The 24,625-nt window shown below is 41.6% G+C and overlaps 1 protein-coding gene and 1 pseudogene across 3 annotated transcripts in view; one reads left to right on the top strand and one right to left on the bottom strand.

Annotated features, from left to right (window-relative positions):
* Window positions 1-23,690, bottom strand: part of svep1 (sushi, von Willebrand factor type A, EGF and pentraxin domain containing 1) — a 160,847-nt gene extending 137,157 nt beyond the window's left edge. For 2 of the 3 annotated variants that reach the window (XM_015946779.3, XM_015946780.3), the window contains exon 1: window positions 10,071-10,815. In XM_015946779.3, the coding sequence (XP_015802265.3) occupies window positions 10,071-10,607 (537 nt within the window). In that variant the 5' untranslated portion in view covers window positions 10,608-10,815. Of the gene's footprint in view, window positions 1-10,070; window positions 10,816-22,691; window positions 22,778-23,646 lie in introns of those variants that run through there. The other variant, XM_054747696.2, reaches the window with a different exon arrangement.
* On the top strand, window positions 3,036-4,080 carry LOC139063920 (uncharacterized; annotated as a pseudogene).
* Window positions 23,691-24,625: the final 935 nt, after the last annotated feature.

Genomic DNA, 24,625 nt, shown 5'->3' with positions numbered 1-24,625 from the left:
CACTTTATATCTTTCAAAACATGTTTTTTTTTAATTATGCATATAAATAATTTTAATGTTAATTTATTGAAATATTTCTATTTTTTCATTACCTCACCCTTGTTTTGACAAAAACAAGACCTTGCTGGATAATATCACGGAGAAACTATTTGTTCACAGTACTTGGCTCAGTGAGGATCTGTATACCAAAGGAGGAGATACTCATAAATCTGTCTGCAGATTGTTACAACCCAGACTGGAAGTGGTGGGCTGTAATAAGAAAGGAGACCAAACAGAGGAGTGAGGGGTTCAACAACTGATTTATTTAACCAAAGTAAGGATTTACTAAAGCAAGTTAGTGAACAGAAAATGGCCAGTGAGGACTCTCCACCACACAGGAGAGACCCAGTGAAAGCAGAAAAACAGTAGGCTTTGTAGGCAGCACCACACCCTGAGCCCAGGTGCCTCCAAGGCTGCTTAACGAGCTGCCTACAACAGAAGAAAAACACAATTAAACACAAATGAAAACCCAATGAGACGGTGGGGGCATCACAACACGTTCAGGACTACCCAAACACCAGTAATTTTTGACTGCACTGATCTGAGGTGTCAATGGCCATATTCCCTTCTCTTCCAGAGTCATATATTTCCTCAAGTTCAACTGCACCCTGAAGAGGCTCATTTGGATTGTGCCACATAGGCCAGTGACCTTTGTCTCAGCACTGTATGCTGGAACTATCAGCGACCAACCTGGGAATCTGGTGTGTTGAAAATGCTACAACTAGAGATGGTCATCATGGTAGACAGGGGTTTCTTCATTGATGACATTGTGCCCTGCAAAGTGTACAGGCCAGCTTTTCTTTCTGGCAAACCTCAAATGTCTGCATGTAAAGTTATAGAAACAGAAGCCATAACATCTCTGAGTGCATGTGGAGCGCTCCATTCATCTGGTCCAAGAACACTAGGTTTTTGATTGTTATTCCCCTCCTTGCATTTGTAAACAATCAGCTATATGCTGTGGTTTTTCTCCTTACCAACTTTTAAAATAGCCCACTAGTGAAGGCCTGGGCAAAGAAGCCTGATGTGAGAACCTCAACATATGTACGGCAACCACACTGTATATTTACACACTTTCATAAAGAAACTGCATATCAAGCTTTCATTCAGATGACCTTCAACAGTCCTGGACCCTGCTGAGGGACATCCGAGTAAAACCTTGAGATGGCCATTTTCTGTTCACTAACTTGCTTTAGTAAATCCTTACTTTGGTTAAATAAATCAGTTGTTGAACCCCCACTCCTCTGTTTGGTCTCCTTTCTTATTACAGCCCACCACTTCCAGTCTGGGTTGTAACAATCTGCAGACAGATTTATGAGTATCTCCTCCTTTGGTATACAGATCCTCACTGAGCCAAGTACTGTGAACAAATAGTTTCTCCGTGATATTATCCAGCAAGGTCTTGTTTTTGTCAAAACAAGGGTGAGGTAATGAAAAAATAGAAATATTTCAATAAATTAACATTAAAATTATTTATATGCATAATAGGGCTGTCGCGGTTGAGGAATTCCCCCTGCGGTGATTCAGGGTGGCTTAATATTGCGGTGTGCGATATTATTGCAGTACTATCTAAACATAATGTTTACACATTTAAAAAAGGTTAAAAATTGCCGTGCCTTCTTTTATAACACTTTACTGAATGCAGATCAAAGGGCGGTAACAACACAGATCGCAGTAACGTTTGTTTCTCCGACAGTCGGAGTCCGACTGAACTTAAAAACAACAAAATTCAGGAGAAGGTTAAACTTTTAAATGCAAATTTGGCTGCAGCATCTAACAAATAAGAAACAAGTCCCCATTTTGTTTAGTTGTTTAAAATCAAGCATAAAAAATTACATGTACCAGGCGCGCGTGCGCCGGGGGGCGGGCGCATTATCATTTCACTTTCACTTTCACACACACGAATGACGGTGATTTAGTGCTCGGTCATGTCCTTGTTACCCACAAGCAAAACCAGCATGTTAACCATATATGCTTTGAGAGAGGATCTGAGAGGGGTGGCAACATTTCCAGCAACACTGAAAACCCTCTCGGATGGTGCGCTCGTTGCAATAACGCACACGTACCTGCGTGCGAGTAAAGGGAATCTCTCCCGGTTGTTGCTCCACCGTGTCATGGGGGGTTCTTTAGGGTGCATGCATTCCTCCTGCAGGTAGCGAGTGAGCTCCAGCTCGGCTCAAACTCTCTTCAGGACGGTTGCAGAAGCAGTGCTTGTCCGGGACTTCAGCAGGTCTCCGAGCGTTTATTTATTTATTTATTTTTTTGCCGCTGGTGGCAGCTCTGTCTCGGCCAAGGACTCTGGCTGCGCAGCAGCTGACGTACTGAAAGCCAAAGTGCTCCCAAAGGAGCGAAGTAACGTTTCGTTTTGATACCAGTGCAGCCATCCTTCTCAACATGCATCATTGAGTTGAACCAAGTTCAGTAATCGCGGTGGCCCATGATGCAGCGCGGTGGGCTTCTTCATATTGCGATATTTCATTTTTGCGGTTACCGCGACAGCCCTAATGCATAATTAAAATAAAAAAAACATGTTTTGAAATATATAAAGTGCACCAAACTTGACTCAGTCCATTCAACAATTCTAAATAGACAATTATGTAACTCATCAATTAATTATTTGAAAGGATAATTTGTCAATTAAATGCTGAAAAAAATAAACAATACATTAATGAGGCAAGAACTTTTTAAACTTGAACATACCTACACCCACAAGTCTATTTTTACCTGGTTAAAACCATCTAGCTTATGTGCACTTTTTAAAACACTGCCCAGCAAACATTCGGACGTTTAATGACAGTTGAACGGTCACAACTGTAAAATAATATCACAGGAATTAGGAAAGAATAATATGACATCAACTCTATGTTCCTTGGCCGGACTCGAACATGGATCCTCCAGAGTGAGAGTCACCCACTCTCCCAGCTGAGCTATGACAGCAACTGCTGAACCTCAGATTTTTTTATATAGATAGGTAGAGAGTAAAGTGCGGGGTAAACTAACCAATCAGAGGACAGGGAAGATCTGCCACAGGCCACGCCTCCAGAGTGCCAAAAGCCCTCACAGCCGAGCGAGCGGAATTAGAAACCGAGCGCGCAGAGGCTGCCGAGCGCGCAGAGAGGCTGCCGCGCGCGCACGTTTTCCTCTGCCGTGTGCTCGTTGGCAACGCGCGCACGCAGGTTTGTCACTTGTGCACATCCTTGTGCGCTCACAGACACAGTTTGCTCCCTCTCAGTGCACAAATGACCTCTCGCCATGTATATTTTCGCTCGCGAGTCCCGTTCACGCGCGCGCTGCCATGTATATTTTTGCTCGCGAGTCCCGTTCACACACGCGCTGTGGACCCAATGCGCTTGCACGGGTTGTGGCACGGGTCTGACGCGATACCCATTGTCCAATATTTATATGTCGATGGCCACCACCAACCCGTCCACGTTTCTAACAGATTTCCCCCGCTCAGTGACACACTCACTGACAAGCCGACTCTAATCATTGGCAGCTCCATAGTCAGAAACGTGGCATTAGAGACTCCAGCAACCATAGTTAAATAATTACCTGAGGCCAGAGCGGGCAAAATTAAATCTTACCTGAAACTGCTGGCTAGGGATACGCATAAATACAGCAAGATTGTTATTCACACTGGCGGTAACGACAACCGGTTACGCCGATCGGAGGTCACTAAAATTAATGTTGCTTCGGTGTGTAAGTTTTCCAAAACGATGTCGGACTCCATAATTTTCTCTGGCCCCCTGCCTGATCGAACCAGTGACGACATATTTAGCCGCATGCTGTCCTTCAACCGCTGGTTGTCTAGGTGGTCTCCTGAAAACAACATGGGCTACATTGATCATTGGAAAACTTTTTGGGGAAAACCTGGTCTGATGCGGAGGGACGGCATCCATCCCTCTTTGGATGGAGCAGCTCTTCTTTCTAGGAACATGGCCAGTTTTATTAGTCCTCCATGACAACCCAGGGTCCAGACCAGGAAGCAGAGTCGTAGTTTAACCCACCCCTCTGCAGCTTCTGTACTGTTACCCACCCACTACCCCATAGAGACAATGTCCTGCCCACGGCCAAAATCGCACAGATTAAATATCAGGCTTAATAAGCAAATCACGGAAATCTCATAAATATTAGAACAAATTCAACTGAGCAGAAATTTAGAAAAATTAAATGTGGGTTATTGAACATTAGGTCTATTTCTTCTAAGACTTTGTTAGTTAATGACTTGATTTGTGATAATCAGATTTTTTTTGCTCTCTCTCACAGAATCCTGGCTGCACCAAGAGGACTATGTTAGTTTAAATGAGTCGATTCCTTCTAATTATTTAAATAATCATATTGCTCGAAGTACAAGGTGAGGAGGAGTAGCAACCATTTTTCATTCGGACTTATTAATCAATCCCTTACCAATTAATAGCTACAGTTTGTTCGAACATCTTATTCTGAGTTTCCCTAATCCAGATTGCAAAACTGTAAAACCACTCTTGTTTGTAGTTTTATATCGTCCACCAGGCCCTTACTCTGAGTTTTTGGATCAGATCTCTGATTTTTTATCTGATTTGGTGCTAAATACTGATAAGGTCATTATAGCGGGGATTTTAACATTCACGTGCACATTGAAAATGATAGCCTCAATGTAGCCTTTAGTAATATCTTAGACTCAATTGGTTTTACTCAAAGAATACATAGCTCCATCCACTCCTGCCATCATACATTAGACCTTGTGCTGACTTATGGCATAGAGTGTGAGGAGATAATTATCTTTCCACATAGTCCAGTCCTCTCGGACCACTTTCTGATAACCTTTGAGTTTTTTATAACTGAGTTCTCGAGACATGAAAGTAAATTTCACTATAGTCTGTCTCTATCTGACAACGCAGTTGCATCTTTTAAATCAACAGTTCCATCTTTACTGTCCTCAGCATCTCAGAGGAACGTAGCAGAGGGCAATATTTTCAGTTCTAGCCCCTCACAAATTGATGCCTTAGTTCATAATGTTACTTCCTCTTTACGTGTGGCATTAGATGATGTTGTCCCTTTAGAAAAGAAGGTAATTAGGGACAGAAAGTTGGCTCCCTGGTTTAATCCTCATTTACGAGCTTTAAAACAAAACTCTAGAAAATTGGAGAGAACATGGCGCTCTACGCAACATGAGGAGTCCTACTTATCCTGGAAAAATAGTCTTGTGCTTTATCAAAAATTAGCTTCAACAAACTAGAACTGCTTATTTCTCACCGTTAATTGAGGAGAATAAGAATAATCCTACATTTATTTTTCAGTACAGGTGCCAAACTTACACAGAATCATAGCTCTGAACCAGCTATTCCTTTACCCCTCAGCAGTAACGACTTTATGGGATTTTTCATAAGTAAAATTAATTCTATTAGAAACAAAATCTTTAGCATCCTCCCTAATGCGATTTCTTCTTCCTCAGTAAGGGAAGCAGCATCAGAGGTGACTGTAGAACCTCATCTGTGCTTGAACCGTTTTGATCCAGTTGAGCTTTCAGATTTATCAAAAATATTAGATTCATCTAAACCTTCAACTTGCATTTTAGATCCAATCCCAACCAAATTATTTAAAGATGCATTTCCTTTGGTTACTGCCCCCATTCTAGATATAATCAATCTATCCTTAGTAAATGGATATGTACCACAATATTTTAAGGTTGCTGTAATCAAATCTTCACTTAAGAAGCCTTCTCTGGATCCAGATGACCCAATGAATTATAGACCAATATCTAACCTTCCATTTCTATCCAAACTCCTGGAGAAAATAGTTGCCATCCAAGTATGTGAGCATTTAAACACTAATGATCTGTTTGAGGAATTTCAGTCTGGTTTTAGAGAGTATCATAGCACTGAAACTGCATTAGTGAGAGTTACCCCGGGTTTCCACGGGAGCCGTCAGCAGCACGTTACTGCAGCAGCACGTCTTGCTCGCGTAAACTGCTGCTTGGCCCTTCCCACGAGATGCGAAGCAGCAGGGGAGCAGCTGTCACCGACCGAGCACGAAGTCACACGAGTGACTTCGTCAGTAAACACAACAACAAGCAGGAGAAAATTACAACATGGTTTGTGTTTTATGTTCTGTCCGTTTTATAATCGCCAATACGGACCTGAAAAACAAAGGAGACCGCTAGCTAGGTGATAACTTCTCACGGGGACGCACAGTTAGTAATGTTTTTTAAAAGTAAAGCAACCGGAAAGCAGTACGTTCTTTATTCTGAAAATCTCGGGAGCTTCTCTCCATTTCTGCGTCCGATTTCCTGTCTTTCCTTCCCCAAAAATGTCGAACTTGACCCGTTTCAGAGGCGTCGCGTGTAGACAATAGAACCGGCGCGTAAAGGCCACGACATGCTGCTCCTGAGACGCGGCCGACTCGCGCTGCTGACGGCTCCGGTGGAAAAGGTTCTGTTGACTACAGCGGTTCCTATCAGCAGCTATGACGTGCTGCTGCAGTAACGTGCTGCTGACGGCTCCCGTGGAAAGCCGGGGTTACAAATGATATTCTCATGGCCTCAGATAGGAATCTTGTGTCTGTTCTAGTCTTGTTAGATCTCAGTGCTGCCTTTGACACAGTAGATCACAATGTTCTTGTAGAAATACTTGAACATGTTGTAGGGATCAAAGGAACAGCGCTAGGCTGGTGTAAATCCTACCTGTCTGATAGATTTTATTTTGTAAATGTACATGACAAATCGTCTTCATACTCTTGGGTTACTTGTGGAGTACCACAGGGTTCAGTGCTTGGACCAATTATTTTTACTATATATATATGCTCCCAATTGGTAAAATCAAAAGACAGCATGGAATAAACTTCCACTGTTATGCTGACGATACTCAGTTATATCTATCCATTAACCCTGATGAACCTAATCGGTTGGGTAGATTACAGGCTTGTCTTGAGGACAAAAAAAATTGGATGACTCTAAACTTTTTGCTTTTAAATCAAGACAAGACGGAAGTTCTCATCTTTGGACCAGAAATCCAGAAAAGGAAATTGCTTAGTCAATCACCTGACCTGAATGGCATTACATTAATCTCTGAGAACAAAGTAAGGAATCTTGGTGTTATCTTTGACCAGGACATGTCATTCAAATCCCAAGTTAAACAGGTTTGTAGGATTTCCTTTTTCCACCTTCGGAATATTGCTAAGATTAGAAACATCCTTTCCAGGAGTGATGCTGAAAAACTAGTTCATGCATTTATTACATCAAGACTTGATTACTGTAATTCATTACTCTCAGGAAGTCCACAGAATGTAGTTAAAAGTCTTCAGCTTGTCCAAAATGCTGCAGCTAGAGTTCTGATGAGAATTACAAAGAGAGATCATATCTCTCCTGTCTTGGCTTCCCTACATTGGCTACATGTTAAATTCAGAATAGATTTTAAGATCCTCCTTCTCACATATAAAGCTCTTAATAATCAAGCTCCATCATACAACAGTGATCTGATTGTTCCATACATTCCTAACTGAGCACTTCACTCTCAGACTGCAGGTTTACTGGTGGTTCCCAGAATATCTAAAATTAGGATGGGAGGCAGATCGTTTAGTTATCAGGCTCCTCTCCTGTGGAACCAGCTCCCAGCCTTAGCCCGTGAGGCAGACACCTTGTCTACTTTTAAGACTAGGCTTAAAACATTTTTATTTGATAGGGCCTGTGGTTAAAATCTCTACTTCTTTCTTCTACAATCTGCTCTTTGTATTATTTTCTGCAATTTCAGCTGTTAACTTTATTTTTTCTCTAAGTTTTTTCTCCCCAGAAGAAGCTACAATGATGTTCTGCTGAGCTGTGGTGGCCTCATGGAGGGGGCCATCATCTAGCACACTGCTGCTAACCACTTAAAAATTCTCCTTCTCTTGATACTAACTTTTTGCTTTCCTTGACATTGGATGTGCTACTGCTAGTTCACCAGTTTAATTATAGATTCACTAGGATAAAACAATAAAGTTTATCTCTCGCCAAATAGAATATTTACTAAGAAATCACAATGTAACCATAGACACATTGCTTGGTGTGTGTGTGTGTGTGTGTGCGTGCGTGCGTGTGTCTGCTCTGTCTTCTCGATCCCCAGTGAGTCGTGGAGGATGGCTGCTTATACTGAGCCAGGATCCACTGGAGGTTTCTTCCTGTTAAAAGGGACTTTTCCTCTCCACTGTCGCTACATGCTTGCTTAGTATGAGGATTGCTGTAAAGACAGACACTAGTCAGTGACTTGATGCAATTTGCTGGGTTCCTTATATAGGAAACATTTTTTCTGATTGGCTTAATGAATTGACCTGAATTGGAATATTTATTATGTGAAGTGCCATGAGATGACTCTTGTCGTGATTTGGCGCTATATAAATAAAACTGAATTGAACTGAATTGTCTTTTTGGTATCAGAGTTGCTGCAGTCAGTACTTTCCCCATGCAGAATCAAGAGTTTTTCCTTAAACATTAAATAATTGGTGGCCATTAGAAAACAATATTATAGACCTGACAAAAGATCTGAAATATATAAATGTGGGCAGTGTTTCACAATTGAATGCTGGTGGGGTTGTGTGTTACGGAAGAATGAGAAGGAAAATGACTAATAGGCTCACGTTCTGTAGGTCTGTAATGCTCCTAACCATTTTATGTGAACTATTATTTATGTATTTATTGTTTTATAACTTTGCTTTGCAATTAAATGTCAATAAAAATAAATTTGCATGTCTAATCTAAGACACGCAGGTTAAAAATCTATCAGGAGCCTTAAAAATACTGTAAAATTACCTGCAGCAACAAGGCTAACTGACAGGCAAGTCCAGGCAAAGAGTTCAATTTTATATCAAGTTTAATGGTATCCAAAAACAAATACCACCCAGTCATACATGCTACATTAAACACAATTACAGACGAGTTTGATGGGACAGATACGTGAAAAGCAACTCGATTAGAGTTAACACAGCCAACGTAAGTGCCTCAGGAGAATGCACTCAGATTTCTGTAAAAGTCACCTCGAGACTACAAATATGTCACGTGATAAATCACCTAGAGCGTTTGGACTGTTTCTAAAAAATGAGAAGATTGCCCAGAAAGCTTTTTGTTGTAAATGTGGTCTTTAGTGACTAGGACACAGCCAGCTGAGGGCTTATCAGCACTTAGCGCGCTGAAATCTTGTCCTGGGGGCCAAGATTTGAGTGTTTAATTGGAGGATTTAGTCCAAAGCTTTCAGCTAAGAAACAAAAACTGGGCTTATCTGTGATTTAGTCAGCAAAACCTTGATAATATTCCAGATGTAAACACGGTTTGACAGATTTTTGTGGTTTGCTTTTATTTTAAATGTGACTGCATGTGAGTCAGTGAAGGTTTTACTCTACGGTGAATGCAGCCAACATGTGTGTGTGCGTGCGTGTGTGTGTTTACACAGGACCAGCCCCTGTACCACCAACACAGCTTTTACAGCTGGGCCGTTTGGATGACAGATGAACTGCACCATATGTCTAGCTTGAAAGAGTGTTTCAAAGAGCGTTTTCCTGAGCGGTGGTGCCCACCAACACCCAAAATAACAAACATTTTGATCAAATTCTCGCCTTCACAACAAAAGACTGAATTGCTTCTGTTTCACAGTCAAAATAAAATAAACTTCTCACTCAGTTTCTCAGCATCTCTTCCACCTTTAAGTTTCTTTCTGAGATTATGTTTTTCTTCATGAAATAGGACGCGCCTCAGTGCGTATGATGAGACACATAAATCGGCTGAGTCGTTCTGGTATTTTCATCACTGGAAACCCCTGAACAATTACCCAGCATGCAGCTTCCCCTCAACTGTCTGCTGCTGTGTAATTTGGAGGAAGCTGCAGCAACAGCAGAGCCATGCAGAGCCTCATTAACATCTACCTTTCCACGCCGTAATTACTCCTTGCACATGTGCACACACACACACACCATACACACACAGCAGCCTCCGGACTAACACACACACAGAAGTCACACATAAAACAAATAGTTCTGCAAGAGCAAACAAATTACCGACACGGTAGACATTCCTGAACAGCGTGACTCACCGCTGCCCTCTGGAAAGCTCCTTTAGTGTAGGTGCCCCCCCCTTTATAGTTGATGGCTGGGATCTCCTGGTTGAACAGGGAGCACTTGTGCTGATGGGACTTCGGTGCTGAGATGTGGTCCACCCTCGTCACCACGTGCGTCTTGGAGGAGAAGGTCACCAGTGCCACCCTAGTGTTCTCTGGCGCCACGGGGAAGTCAGACAGCATCTTGCGTACGAACCTCAGCTCGCTCTGAAAGTTGTTGGCACCCACGCTGGATGACTCGTCCACCAGGAAGACCAGGTCCAAGCAGGAGCTCTTCTCGCGCAGCTCCCGGACGTTCTGCTTGAACGCCAGGCCAAGGCGCTCCACTTTGCTCTCGGCGCTCTCTGACAGGTTTCCCGAGGACGACGGAGGCAACATCTGTCTGGACCGGCGCGGCTGCAGCTGTGTTTGCTGTGGCCAGGCTGAGGTCCAGGCGGTCACGATGCACAAAACCTGAAGACAAGTAGTCCAAGATGCTATTAAAGAGTACTTTGGAGAGAACATAGTGGACATCAGCACAGCACCTCTGCTGATGGACGTTAAATACTAAAAAAAATAATGATGCGGGTCTACTTCCTAAGAGAAACTGATTATAGAACAATCCTGTTTTCATCCACGTCCTTGGCGTAACTCAGATCAGAGTTTCTCAAAAGCATTGCTAGATGTGGATGAAGAGTCTCTCTTCAAAAACGAAAAGCACTTCTGTCCATCTGCTCCTTTTTTGTCTCCAAAAAAAAAAAGAAACCTCCAGTCTGAAAATGTTTTCCTGCCTTCCTGACTTCTAGACACAAATCAGCATATCTGGCTCTGTCTTTGCTCCTCATACACTCTTGTTTCTGTTATTTTAGGCTTTTCCAGGACTCTGTGTAATCTATTCTTCCTTATCTTTCCTTCTGCTTGCCTGTCAATCACTGTTGACTCTGAGAATCAGATCTAAACCTCTCCAGTCCTCTTTAGCCTCAGTCTGCAGCCCCTCAGGCTCCTGTGTGACGCTCCTGCCTGCACCGTCAGCCAAACTCCGAATGCGTGTCCCTCTCTTCTCCCCAAATCATTTTAAACACACACAAACGGACACACACGCAGGAGGAAGAGGAGGAGGAGGAGGGAGGATAAAGTTTAGTGAGGTTGAGGGGGAAAAGGAGGCAGTCCAGTCGTGGCGTGCAGTCATTTTTTTCTCCTTCATTTCTCCTCCTCTTTTCCTCTCACCTCCCCCTCTATCCCTATCTCTTTCCCTGCATTTGTCCGCCCCTCATCCAGACGTTGGACTGAAGCTCTCTCCGTCTGTCAGGTAGTCAGAAATCCCAAGGAGAACTCTCAGCAACAGGCGCTGTGATCGCCTCCATATGTCCAGGCATGAATCACACGCCAGGGTGAGGGAGATCGGTGGCACCAGCCTGAGATCAAACGAGGTGAGGTGGGAACGGGAGGAAGGGTCAGATCCTGCCTTCAGCCCAGATAAAGGAAATTCTACCAGAGGAAGAGTCTTGATTTGTGCTATCTGGGCTAAGGGGAGAGTTTCTGCTCTGCTTCATCACTCTTTTACTATCTCCTCGTTATCTCAAAGTGTGTCTTGTTCCAGACATAAAAAGAGAAGACAGACAAACCTTCCTGCACTTTGAGTGTGTCTGTTGTTTTTGTAAAATTCACACTCAATTATTTGGACTACTTTCCAACTTCTCCACCGACTCTCCGTTTCTTTCATATTTTTTTTTTACTTTTTTTTGTGCTGCTTTGGTGTTTTTCTTGTGTGATTTTATCTGTAACCAAAACAAAAGCAGCCGGTGTTGCAGAGGCACTCTGTGACTATTAAAGCAGAAGTCTGAGGTTGAGGCAAACGGCTACCTTCTTATGGAAGATAGGTTTCAGAGGAAAATAGCTAAAAAAGACAACTCTAAGAACATTTGTGAAGAAGAACTGGATTAAAGATTCTTATTTCTTCCTGACAGGTGTCTGGAGTGTTCCTGGAGCATTTTTAGGTCTGAAAACCTCTAATTCAGAGAAAGTCCGGAATCGTGAGGAGTTGTAACATCACAAGCCCTAAATAGCAGTTCTCCTATTATCAAGCCTTGTTGTTTATCTACAACCACTTAGCTTCTATCTTCTCAGGTCCCCCTTAAGAGGCCCACCCAACACCGGTGGAGTTAACAGAGTAAAATCACCGACTTTTAAAAGATAGACCACATGTCTACACCTTCTTCTGTAGCTGAAAAGTGAAATCATTACATCCCAGTTTGACGGTTTGTGTTTTCTTAGAACCAGAGTCACAGGATGTGAGGTTAAAGGTCCATCCTACACACCTGCAAACAATCATCACGTATCTTGCGCAACAAATAGCTCATTTAAACTTAATATGTAAGGAAAATGAATACTTGAACATGCAGCAACAAATTAAGTCATTAACATGAGTTAAAGTAACACTAAATATTGTTTTTAAACTGTAAGCTAGAGCTTAAACAATTATCTCAGTTAGGCTTGTGCAGTATTACCGTATTACCGTATACAGCCGGTGTTAAAAAATAGCAATGGTGTCAGTTCCAATACCGTCATGAAAAAAACTGTGCATGTAGGACACAAGGATTAGAAAAATATAAATAAGATACATAAAGGTAATTTAATGTATAAAATGTAAGAATGGTTAAATTTTCAGGTTTACTTAAAGGCGCCATGTGTGAAATCCATTGAAATCATGATGAAAAAAAGCGACTCTTTAGCGCTGTGCAGTTCAGAGACAGTTTTTCAGCTACGGTGGCTCACTCATGAGTTTGACTGTATAATCAATTTCCAACCTGTGTAGCCTAACCCACACAAAGCTTAAAACTAGCTACTCGACCACTTTCAAAAAGCATTTATAATTATGACTATCAACCTACCAGTTCTGAAGGAAGCAAGTTAGTTCTGTTAGGTCTTGAAGCGGTCACGATTCACACACGGAGGAGGGGTGACGCCAGACGGGAGGTCAGGTGTTGTGAGAAACAGTGTTCCCCTGAAAAATTCTGTCCCTCCGTGTCGGGAGATCGCTCTTCAGGCTATTTTCACAACATTTGCGATAAACTTTTATGGTAACATTTTGTAATGTAATGTAATAATGTCATGCTTGTGGTTTTTCTATCCATATGTCCTCAGACAGTCAGGAATCCTGGCAGAGAGACGCTGGAATCGGGGATATGGTCCTGCAGCCACGTCTCAGTGAAACACATAACACTGTACTGCCAAAACTCTGGCTGTGTCCTTGAAAGGGCTTGGAGTTTCTCCATCTTGTTGGCCAGTGATCTCACATTTCCCATTATGATCGATGGAAGAGATGGTTTGAATTTCCTCTTTTTCTGTCTCTGTTTTGCTCCCGCTCTGCACCCACGCTTCTTGCGTTTTAGCTTATTTGGGATTTGTGGCTTCAGTTGAGGTATTATTTCAGCCTTTCCAATGTTAATCAGCTGCTCCCGATTGTAAACCAGCTTGTTGCCATGGTTACGCATCATAACAAAGGCTCAAAAAGTGAAAAAAGTGAACAAATAGCAGTAAAAATCCTCCAAGCTTCACAGCACCAGAAAAAGAAAAGTAAAAAATATATATATATATATATATATATATATATATATATAATTTTTTTTTTCTTGAGAAACTAGAAGAAAAAAATGTCCAAGAAAAGGCTAAACTTACATATAGTCAACAGAGCTACTTCAACGTGCAGCCAGCCAGAGCAGCGCAGTTCCGGAATAAAAGCGGAATATGGAGCGATCAGTGGCTGCTTGTTAACCATGGCTGATGAAGAAGGGTTGGTGAGCCGGGGACACGCTGTGGAGATCAAGTAATCAATGCTGTCTTATCCACCAGGTAATCGTGGCTCACGGCTGGCGTGGTGGAGATGGGCGTCACACGCTACTAGTTAGTTAGCGCTAGAGCTTGGGAGACGCTATGTATGCTGTGCGTAAACTCCCACGAATTACCAGTCAAAGGAGACCCAAGTCCAAAGTTAACGTTTGAGAGAAGCCCTCTTAGTCGGAGAAGCGCATCATCTCTGTAACACGTGGAAAACTACATCACTGTAAGTAAAGTGTTGGAGATTAAGTAAACAACGCTGAATAGCCACTGGCTAGCGGAGGAGTGCTGGTGCGTGTTGGGAGAGATGGAAGGCTGCTGGAAGAGAGGAGACTTGAGTAGAAGCAGTGCTGGACTGACCATAGGGCATAGCGGGCAACTGCCCGCTGGGCCGACCCTTTCATCTTTTATGGGCCGGTGTCTGTTTTTTTTTTTTTTTTTTTTTTTTTTCCTGGCCTCTAGTTGTTGCGGACAACTTGTCCGCGCCGCCCCACGCGACGCCTCGTAAAAGTTGGTGGATTGACCAATTGGTAATAATACACTCTGGGCTGGACCAATAGCCAGAGGTCTGATGCACCCGCCAGTTGTTTGTGAATCTCAGTAAACAGACAGACGAGCTTAACAAAATGGAGAACAAAAAACGGAAAGGAGGAGCGGAGAAAATTCGACTAAAAAAAGAAACTGGCCCTTCAGGCTGATGCTGGCACATGTGTTAAAATCTCACAGTTGTTTGGTAGTGAAGGCTCAAGTAAAATCAATTTAGGAAGTGATGGAGCCTCAGCCCAGCGACAGGTTGGAGAAGAAAAGAGGGAGGAGGAGGAGAAACCCGAGCCGGTGTTGTGCCATAAATTGACTCGCTGCCAAAAAATGATTAGCCACCGCGGGATCGCGCACGGTTAGGTAATTGCATTTCTAGACAAAATTCCCCAGGATTTCGCCCTAAAACTCAGCATATCTAGCAATATGGACATTCAGAAAGCAAAGATAACCTCTTCCGGTACTTAAATAGATGTTTATCGCGGATATTAGTGTGGCAGTGTTTGTGGCAGCCTGCGCGGGAGCACGAGGACGTGCTTGTGGAAAGAGGGAGAAAGATGTGGCAGTGTGAGCATCCACAATATCCCGATTGATGATGCGCCCTGGCTACTTGGCCAAAAAGATGTCCTTTTGGCTGACTGGTTAGAGCGTATGACTCTCACTCGGGAGTCTGGGGATCGAATCCCGCCCGGGCACTCCTTTCTGCACCTTGCCACATTAGTTTTTCCAGTTCGGAAGTTGTTTTAAGTGTTGCTATTTATCTTAAACGTTCACAATGAGGATATATTAATCCTTTTTGCAATATTTGCGATTGAAAGATGGTTTGTGCCACAAACTTTGTGGTAAGAACTGGCTTTCTTTATGTTACAGCCTTGATACTAAAAAAATAAATAAACAATGTAAAATGGTACCCTGTATTGAATGTAAACGTTGTATAAATGGAAATAAACAATTCTCCAGCGATTTAATTTTTTCCCCTTCCTTTCTTTAGTCCACTTGACATGGAGCCACAGTTAACTAGTTTGGGTACATTTTTACTTGAAAAAAAGTATTTAAAATGATCAAGCTTTGGCTTTAATGACACTGTGTAGGTTGCTATTCATTACATTGCTCTATTTAAAAGTAACAAGATAAAAGCACTTCAGCACATAAAATTAAGATTGTCACTTGCCAAATAGACTACACCCTCCCGTTTACCTATAAGAAATGCCTCAAAATATCTTTAAATTCTTTATTGATGATTTAATTGTAGACAACTAAAATGGCATTTTACTTGCCAAAAAGTGATTGAATCACTAAGATTTTCATGGAGGCTAAAATTGACCAAATAAGGGTTTTATGTATTATCTGTTGATGTTACTGTACTCATACTGCCTATTGTGTCATCAAAAACACCCCAAAAATGGCAAAAAAAAAAAGAAAAAAAAGAAAAGAAGATAATTTCCCTTGCCAAAAATTGATTACAGTGTCCTGGTCACCTGTAAAGGGTTACATTTACCTAAATATTACTTTATTTATTATTTCTTGATGTTATTAGTGCCATCACAGGACGCTGGGTGTCTTTCACATTCATAAACACTTCAAAAATGGCAACAAATGATCATTTCCCTTGCCAAAAATTGATTACAGTGTCCTGGTCACATGTAAAGGGTTAAATTGACCTAAATATTACCTTATTTATTATCTCTTGATGTTATTAGTGCCATCACAGGATGCTGGGTGTCTTCCACATTCATAAACACAGAGTCCTGGTCACCCATAAAGGCTTAAATTGGCATAAATATTACTTCATTTATTATGATGCTGGGTGTGTTCCACAATCATATTCGAATAAACGTGAAAATATTCTGTCCGAATATCTGTTTCTTGTTATAAATATAACAGCTAGAAGGATTTACAGTTAAAATAGGAGAAACACGTGACTCCCCAGGAAGGGTCGTAACACCACTTGCCTCATGCACATAAGTGAACAAATCAAAGCAGCATGGAGACACGCCATCTCCAACCACCTCTCAGGCAGCAGCCTGCACTCCCAAGTTCTACACGTCACCAGAACATAAACAACCGCAACACAATAAAAGCAGTGTTATACAAAATGGAAGGCCTGTAGTGTTTATTCTCTTACAGTAACGACTTATCAATTTTTTGGAGGAATTTATTTGAGAATTTTTTGGTTTTTATTAATTGTGCAATAGAAAAGTAATCGCTAGATTAATCATCTAAATAGTCATTAGAATAGTCGACTATTCGATAAAATAATCGTCAGAATAATCATTTTAAAAATAATCAGTTACCCCCAACCCTACTTTTTAGAATACCAGGATAGGAAGGATGGTGTAGGTTTACGTTTATTAGATTGATACATAAATACTACCAATAAGAAAGTGTACGTTGGTGTGTGTCAGAAACAGCGTAAGGCTTAATGTCTTTTCCAAAAAAAACAGGTGATGGGCCGGTCTCCAGTCAAAATGCCCGGGCTGAATTTTTGTCCCAGTCCAGCCCTGAGTTAGCCTAGTGAACCAGACCAAATTCTTGCTTTGCAAAGTTTGGTCTAGGCATGCTCCATTGGAACCTCCGCAGCTCCTACCAGGACTCTGGCTAGCCAATCACGGCTCTCTAGAGGGGTTTCAAACACATAAAGAGCTGTGATTGGTCCATAATGGTGGGCCAATCATAGTGCTCTATCTGCTTAGTGAACAAATCACAGACCTTTATCCGCTTTGTGGGCCAATCAGGGCACTCTATATGCCTGGTGGGTGGGATGATGCAACAGAGTGAAACAAGAGTATGTCACATTCATTGTCCAGTGGAATGCGGAGATCATTTGAAAGACAACGGTAGAACCCGCCCCACAACCGAGAGCCGTCAATGTAGCATGGCCAGACTAAATAATACATTTATTTAGTCTGGCTTGCCAGGCTAGCCCTGAGTAGAAGGACTTTGGAATGGACACTTTGGGACTGGGTTGGGAGTTCTGGTACTAGGAAAAGACGAATGAACAACTTCAGGTGAGTTTGGGAGTCAGCGACACTAACCGGAGGCTGGCGTCCAGATAATAGCGGACGGGGATCTGAACATATGTGGCTTTCTTGTGTTGGACATGATGAGGAACTGACAAATTGTATGTGTCTTTTGATTTAATGGTTTATTATGCAAACTAACAAGTGCAGCAACTACTGTATGTGGTCAGTTTTTTTCTATTTCTTAGTTGAATTACCAGACTCCATGCTTCCATGCTGCCCTCTGCTAGTTCTTTCAGGTTATAGTCATAGTCCAAACGAGTAACGTGGAGCTCGTATGTCCCTAAACAGCTACTGTATTTTAAGATGGTGGATGACCATGGAGCGTCAACCACAGTTAATGTATTTAAAAATGTATAATTTTTAATTTGAGAGGAATATTTAGAATTGATGTTGGTGAGAAATATTAGGGAAAAAGGACAAGTTTGTGAACTGGAAACAGATTTGATAGTAAACAGGTAAAAATATCACACACTGGGGCTTTAAATAATTTGAAATGTTTTGTCCAAATTTTAGAGACGCTCTATAAAGTTTATGAATGTAATTTCATCAAGTGACAGCGCGGAGATGGTGCGCCGAGAGGAAAATGGCATATATCGAAAATGTATCATTATCAACATTTCTGACTCTAATCGATATTATTTTTCCCGTGTCATATTTAGTTATCGTCCATTTATTGTCATTGAGGTGAACTCCTCAGTATACCATGATATTGATTTTAGGACTTTTCACCCAGGCCTAGATATAGCCTAGGCCCAATCTCAGTGATTGTTGAGTTAGAAAATTTACCCGTTTCATATTTGACACGCTCTGCAGCCGGCCTCTGCTGACCAAAAGCCACACTTGATAGTTTTGTGGAGTGGGTAGGTGCCCTACAGAGGAAGCGCTTTACCTGCTCAACAGCTGTTAGCTGTGATGCTAGCAGTTAGCATTTTCAGTTCACCAATCGTCAATAAAAAGCACAAGATGAAAAATAAGTTTTCTTTTTCTGTTGTCTTCACGGCAGAGGTAAAAGTAAGAGAGTAACGTCTTTGGAGGCAAAGCAAATCGCAAAAAACCAGAGTGAACATCAGCAAGGCCTACTAGGGCTGGACAATAATTCAATAATGATAGATATTTCGATAGATGCGTGGTGCGATAGAAAATAAATCGGTTGATAAAAACTTTGATAAAAAATATTTCTTTCCTTTTTCATTATAGCCTATCAGGTAGCTTAATACTAGACTCATTACTTACTCCCAACCAATCAACAACACAGGTCCAGGCCACCAAGCCCTCCCCTCTCAACCCTGAGCAGACAGCGTGTGGCTTAAACAAGACGTTGCAGCAAGAAGAGTCAGAGGCAATTCTCCCAAAAGAATATTTTGCTTTTTACAAGTTGTTTGCTAAAATTGTTTTAGGAGCTAATCAGAATTCTTCAGCTAACAGAGACGCACATTTGGTTATTTTCTGTTTTTTTTTCCTTTCATAACGCTGTTACAGCAATATAAATAATGGCTGAGGCAACCTGTCTGCTGCTAACTGTCTATCTCTCACTCAGCTAAGCGGCAATTTTCAGGCGCGTCATAGAAGCGGCACGCTTCGGGTTCCACTTTTGTCGAGAGCCACTTCTGGGACACGTGAATTTCCACAGTTAACATCGGGCTAGACAGGAAATCACACATGGTTTCAGTGTAAAATCCCTGGTAATTTTCAAAATAAAAGTACTGCAGTGATGCAACAGGGTTCGAGATCACACGTGATTATATGTTGCTTTCTGGGATGGGCGCAGACATGTTGATGGCCTTACGAGTGTAAACAAGCCGTGAATAGAAACAGTACATCGCAAAGACGACGTAGATTTGGGAGAAAGGAAGTGTTAAACATGTTAAAATTCCAAAAGGAATGCGGAATATACAGGGATACGTTCAAAAGAGAAGTCTGGGACCGGTATGTGGGCAAAATCAGCAATATAAACAGTTTTGATCCATATGAAAAACCCAAGAGTGGAGCACCAATGACAACTTGTTGCCGCTGCAGTTCTGCATAACGGACATTTTTGGCTGTCTTGTTTGTGGTGTGAGTGAATGTAAACATGCGGGTGAGAGGTAAATGCTTCACTTGCTGGTTTTTCCAGTAAAAGAATCAAAAGTGTCGACCCATAAAAGTGTAGCAGGAGTTGTGCTGAGTTTCAGTGCACCCGCATTAGGCTTCTGGTATGTGTGTAGCCTGTGTGTGTGTAGTGTGTGCTTGTCGTGGTTGAAGGAAAACAACGATGTATAAAATAACGTATATCATCTGTAACTTACCAGAATGAAAATACTTTGAAAGGTGATGTTTAGTCGCCTTGTGATCCAAGTGAGCCAATGACACAATATCATAAAATATCTAAACATTATATGTCAGTGTATCAATATTGTTTTACATCTCTAATAAACCTTTAGTGTATGCACTACAACAGAGTTCAGAGTCATAACAAACCTGATCTGAAATGTAGTTTGTTTATATATTTTGAGCAGATGCATTTGTCCACAGTGACTTACCAATAAAGATGTAACAGTGCAGTTACTATAGATACTAACAATAGTTTACTTTAGAGGATAGAACACAAGGTGTAAAAATAGAGTGCAAGCACAGAAGGGAGTGCGCAGAGTGCAGTAAAGCGAGGAAAGGGAAGTGCAAGATGCTCTCAGAAGAGCTAGGACTTCAAGCATTTCTCATTCAAGGAATGATGCAGGAAAAGTGTCTGGATTGTCTCGAACGTAGCGTAGTGTCTGCTAGCTGATAACTGTTGGACCAAGATGATTCAAGCAGATGGGGAACATTCCATTCACTTTGTAGGGTTAACATTGTTGGAGTTCTAGGAAATGTATGGAAAGAGATGACAGGGAAAATACAACGGCATTGTCTTCCTAGTCGTAGTGTCTCCATAAAAATCAGCCTTTCCTAAAATGTCATTGAGTGGCGTTACTTATCAGCACCAAAAGGGCGTCAACGAGCTTTAATAAAGTTTTATTCTGTCAAAGTACGCTGCAATTTAATATTTTAAGGGGACCAGAAGACTGGAGGTGTGATGTAAAAGGGCCCTTTTAAAGAACAGAAGCCATCGCGAAGAAACCTAAATTCATTTGAACCACAGTTTTCGGAACTGGGAGTTTACAAAAAGCGTGAACGCTGCCTATTTCCATTCCACTTCACCAGCAACTCTTGCAGTTTGCAAATGCCAGTTGTTTGGTGAAATCTGGCGATGTCATTTCTTACCGAGTTACAACAAATCAGCACAAGTTCACCATAGGCCCCACCCAGTGACTCTACCGGGGCATTCTGAGTCCATACTTACCAGTTTGGGTAGTCGTTAGATCCCTGAAATGGCCCAGAAAGCGGCCCTGTTGGACCAGCCTCATTGAAAAGACACGCGCATACTATGAAGGTCCATTAAAAACCCCGGAAGTTCCAAAAGTGAAAACGGGCCAACTGGTTACTTGAATATGATGCAAGCAGCTAAGGGTAGCCATGAAGCTAAAAACAATTCAATGAAGGAACACGGTACACAAAACAAATGATAATTATTTGAATTATCTCCACGCACCTCTTTAAATGTCATCTTAGAGCCACCTTACTATTATTTTATTATTTTCAGCATTTTTCACCATCTGGATTTCATTTAACCAGTTTTTCATCCGTGTACTTTTTTTTCAGAAAATATTAAAGGTATGTTTTTTACTTTTTAATTGATTTCATGATTATTTACTAATAAACTAAGATTGATCTATTTAAAATAAATACATGTTTATATATTATGAATAAGCATGGTCTTAAAAAGCTGATATGAAAGCACTGAAAGTGTCCATAATGTGTGTGAGTGTGTGTTTCCACAAGAGCGGCTCGGTTCACTCAGTTTTACACTATTGGCCTTGACGGCACACAGCTCAGGCAAACAGGGTGTTTATTAGACCGTGTAAGCCCCTGGAAACTTCTGCAGAGATGAAGTGAGAACAGAAAGTAGCGTCATACGGGCACAATAAACTGGACGGGAGACACAAGCACGGGATATGAGGGGACTAAAACACACACTCTGGGTCTCCAGCAGGCTGAAAGGGGGAAGAGCACAGCTGTGACTTCCTGCATTTTGGCACTGGAGACCGCCTAACCAGACTTTTGTGAGCGTCCCATGAGAGATGGGGGGAGTTCTGGATGCAGAGGAAGTTCTGAAGTGTGTGCGTGTGTTTGTGTGTGCTGATGGGGTTCTTTGTTTTAGACTTTAACAGTAGACAAAATACAAAAAAGGCAGGTTAAACAAGCAGACACAGGAAATGATCATCTAGTCTGCCCGCAAGCCCCGTTTAATGCTCACTCTCTGAGTTTGGGATAAATTAGGGAGCTTTTTTTGGAAATAAACTTCCAAAAATGGGCTGCACAGTGGTTAGAGCTGTTGCCTTGCAGCAAGAAGGTCCTGGGAACTTTCTGCATGGAGTTTGCATGTTCTCCCTGTGCATGCGTGAGTTCTCTCCGGGAACACCGGCTTCCTCCCACAGTCCAAAAACATGACTGTTAGGTTAACTGGTCTATCTAAATTGTCCTTAGGTGTGTGTGTATGTGTGTGTGTATGATTGTTTGTCCTGTAGCAACCTGTCCAGGGTGTACCCTGCCTGATTGCCCATTGACTGCTGGAGATAGGCACCAGCCTCCCCGCGACCCTACGTGGACACAGCGGGTTCAGACAATGGATGGATGGATGGATGGATAAACTTCCAAAAACAAAAAAAGAATACTTTTTAAGGATATGTGGGAGACATGTGAGGAAAGGAAAGGATGTGCGCAGACGTATACACAATAGGTTTAGTGAAACATGCATGCTCAAAGACAACTCTGAGCCTTTAAGTCACGCACTTCCTCTTGTGGTTTGCTGCTCCAGGATGCTGTGTTGCACAAATTGCTTCATGCACGTGAGACTTTGTGAAGACACGCTGCAGAAATGTGGAATGGGAAAGTGTTTTTGTCATGGAAAATGTAGAAAGAGATTATTTTAAATAGTCGTGGTGCAACCGGAGGAAGTCTGTAAAAGCAGCTGGTGATCAGCAGAAGAAATGCATGAGGTGAGCTTTAAGGTCACACCGTGCTTTGCTATGAGTGGGAGGGCTAGATAATTTATCTTTCAGAGAAGGTGTGTGTGAATCATGATCAAACCAAACAGCATAGCCAGATTCATTATATAAAAAAATAATAAAAACAGTTAAATTCTTACCTCACACACTCGTACCTTCATGGATCTCTTCGGGGCATCAGAAGTATCAGATACAGTAGCTCTGAGCAACTTGAATTTCTTGAATCCTATTTGTTTTTGTTGTTTTTTTTTAAATAAAGAGAAACATAAATAATTACACATCAGAAAAATTTATGTGACAGAAATGCCTGTGAATATCCCTTCTGCTGCTTTTATTTTTAATGTATGTTTTGATCTACAGGATGTTTCTGGAAAGTAATTTAACGTTTATTTTAATTTCAACCAACATAATAAATCAAATAATCTATATTTTGAAAAATGACTCATTTTAAATCTTATTTCACAAGATTTGAACGCCACCATATTTCTGAATGGTTACGTGTTTCTGATCTAATCCACCATGAGCTGTGTTTGAATAAAAAAGCTGCAATTAAAAAGGAACATAAATGATACAAATTAGACTTTGAACTGTAATTACACAGAAAAAACTGTAAACACCAATCCCAAGTTCATTTTCCTCTTAAAACTATGTCACACACATAAATCTTTGTGACGCGCTTGGTTAGTTAAGTTTAAGTTTTCTCCATTAGTAAAGAAAAAGGAGCCGTTTTAACCTCCCTGTTCTCATAAAACTACTGAAAACTTTGAGGAGTTCCGTCTGGGGTTAAAGGAAGCTGCTTTCTTTGTCACTTTATGCTTAATGACATTACTTTGAAACTTTTAAAACAACAAAAAGAAACCACTAAAGTTATAAAGAGCCAAGTCGTAACTGTAAAACAAGCTATTCGCCCAATTTAGCTAGCTTACAGTCCTAATTAGTCAATTACCGTTTATAGAATGATGTAAACGACACAAAACAAACTTTTCACGGAAACAAAAAAGAGTTTTAAAGCAAACCAGGAAATAAAGCCAAGCATTGTTCGTGTTTTATTTAAATAAAGCGTGAAAATAAAAGAAAATATGTAATCCTACAAACCTGTTGACTGGCAGCCATTGGTCTTTGGAGTGTTGTTGCACTGCCCTCTGCCGGCGCATGCGTATTACTACACTACAAAGACTGCTACGACCCAATATGACCGCTAGAGGGAGTAGTAACAAATCCGTGAAATGGTAAATGAACCACACTCCATTAAATATGGCTGAAAACGATAACAAAGTTTTAACAGTTAAAGATACTGCCGTCTAGCTGACATTACTTATGTTGTGGACTGCTGAATAATGTTCTCTTTGACACTTTTTAATGTTAGAAACAAACAACAGAGCATCACTATTCAGCCTTTGCATCAATACATCTCCCTTTAAATGTTTCGAAAGCTGCCAAAGGCATTGTTGGGAAAGTTCATTTTATATATGAACTAGTTCAAAGTTCAGTTCACATGTTTTGAAACGAGTTAGTTCAGCTTATAATTCAATTTAGAAAACAAAGTTCACAGCTCTAAAAATGAACTAGTTCATAGTTCTTTTTTTTCCAATATATTGCGACGACCCTCAGACAACTGGCATATTTTCCTGTTGCTGCCTGTCGTTCGATCCACATTCGTACCCAGCTGCAGCTTTTACCTCTCCAGTATATTCTCAATACCATGAGGCAACTTTAACATTCATCAGACTAAATACGAGTGAGTTCGGTTCAGGTTCAAAAACGTTTTACCTGGCTCCTTCTAGAGTGCTAGAATGCCCCAAGGTGCTTTAAAACACAATCATTCATCCACCCACCACACGCACACACACAAGCCCTGGTGGTGATGAGCTAAGGCGTAGCCACAGCTGCCCTGGGGTGCACTGACAGAGGCGAGGCTCCACCACCAGCAGGCAAGGTGGTTAAGTGTCTTGCCCAAGGACACCACAGCAGCATTCTGTGCCGGGAGTCGGGATCTAACCTACAACCCTCTGATTACTGGACAACCTGCTGTACCTTCTGACCTACTGCTGACCCAGATGAACTGATGATTTTC

This window comes from Nothobranchius furzeri, chromosome 2 (genome assembly GCF_043380555.1).
Source record: "Nothobranchius furzeri strain GRZ-AD chromosome 2, NfurGRZ-RIMD1, whole genome shotgun sequence".
Lineage (NCBI taxonomy): Eukaryota > Metazoa > Chordata > Actinopteri > Cyprinodontiformes > Nothobranchiidae > Nothobranchius > Nothobranchius furzeri.
Note: the sequence above shows the minus strand (reverse complement) of the source record. Positions and strands in the feature narration are given on the sequence as shown.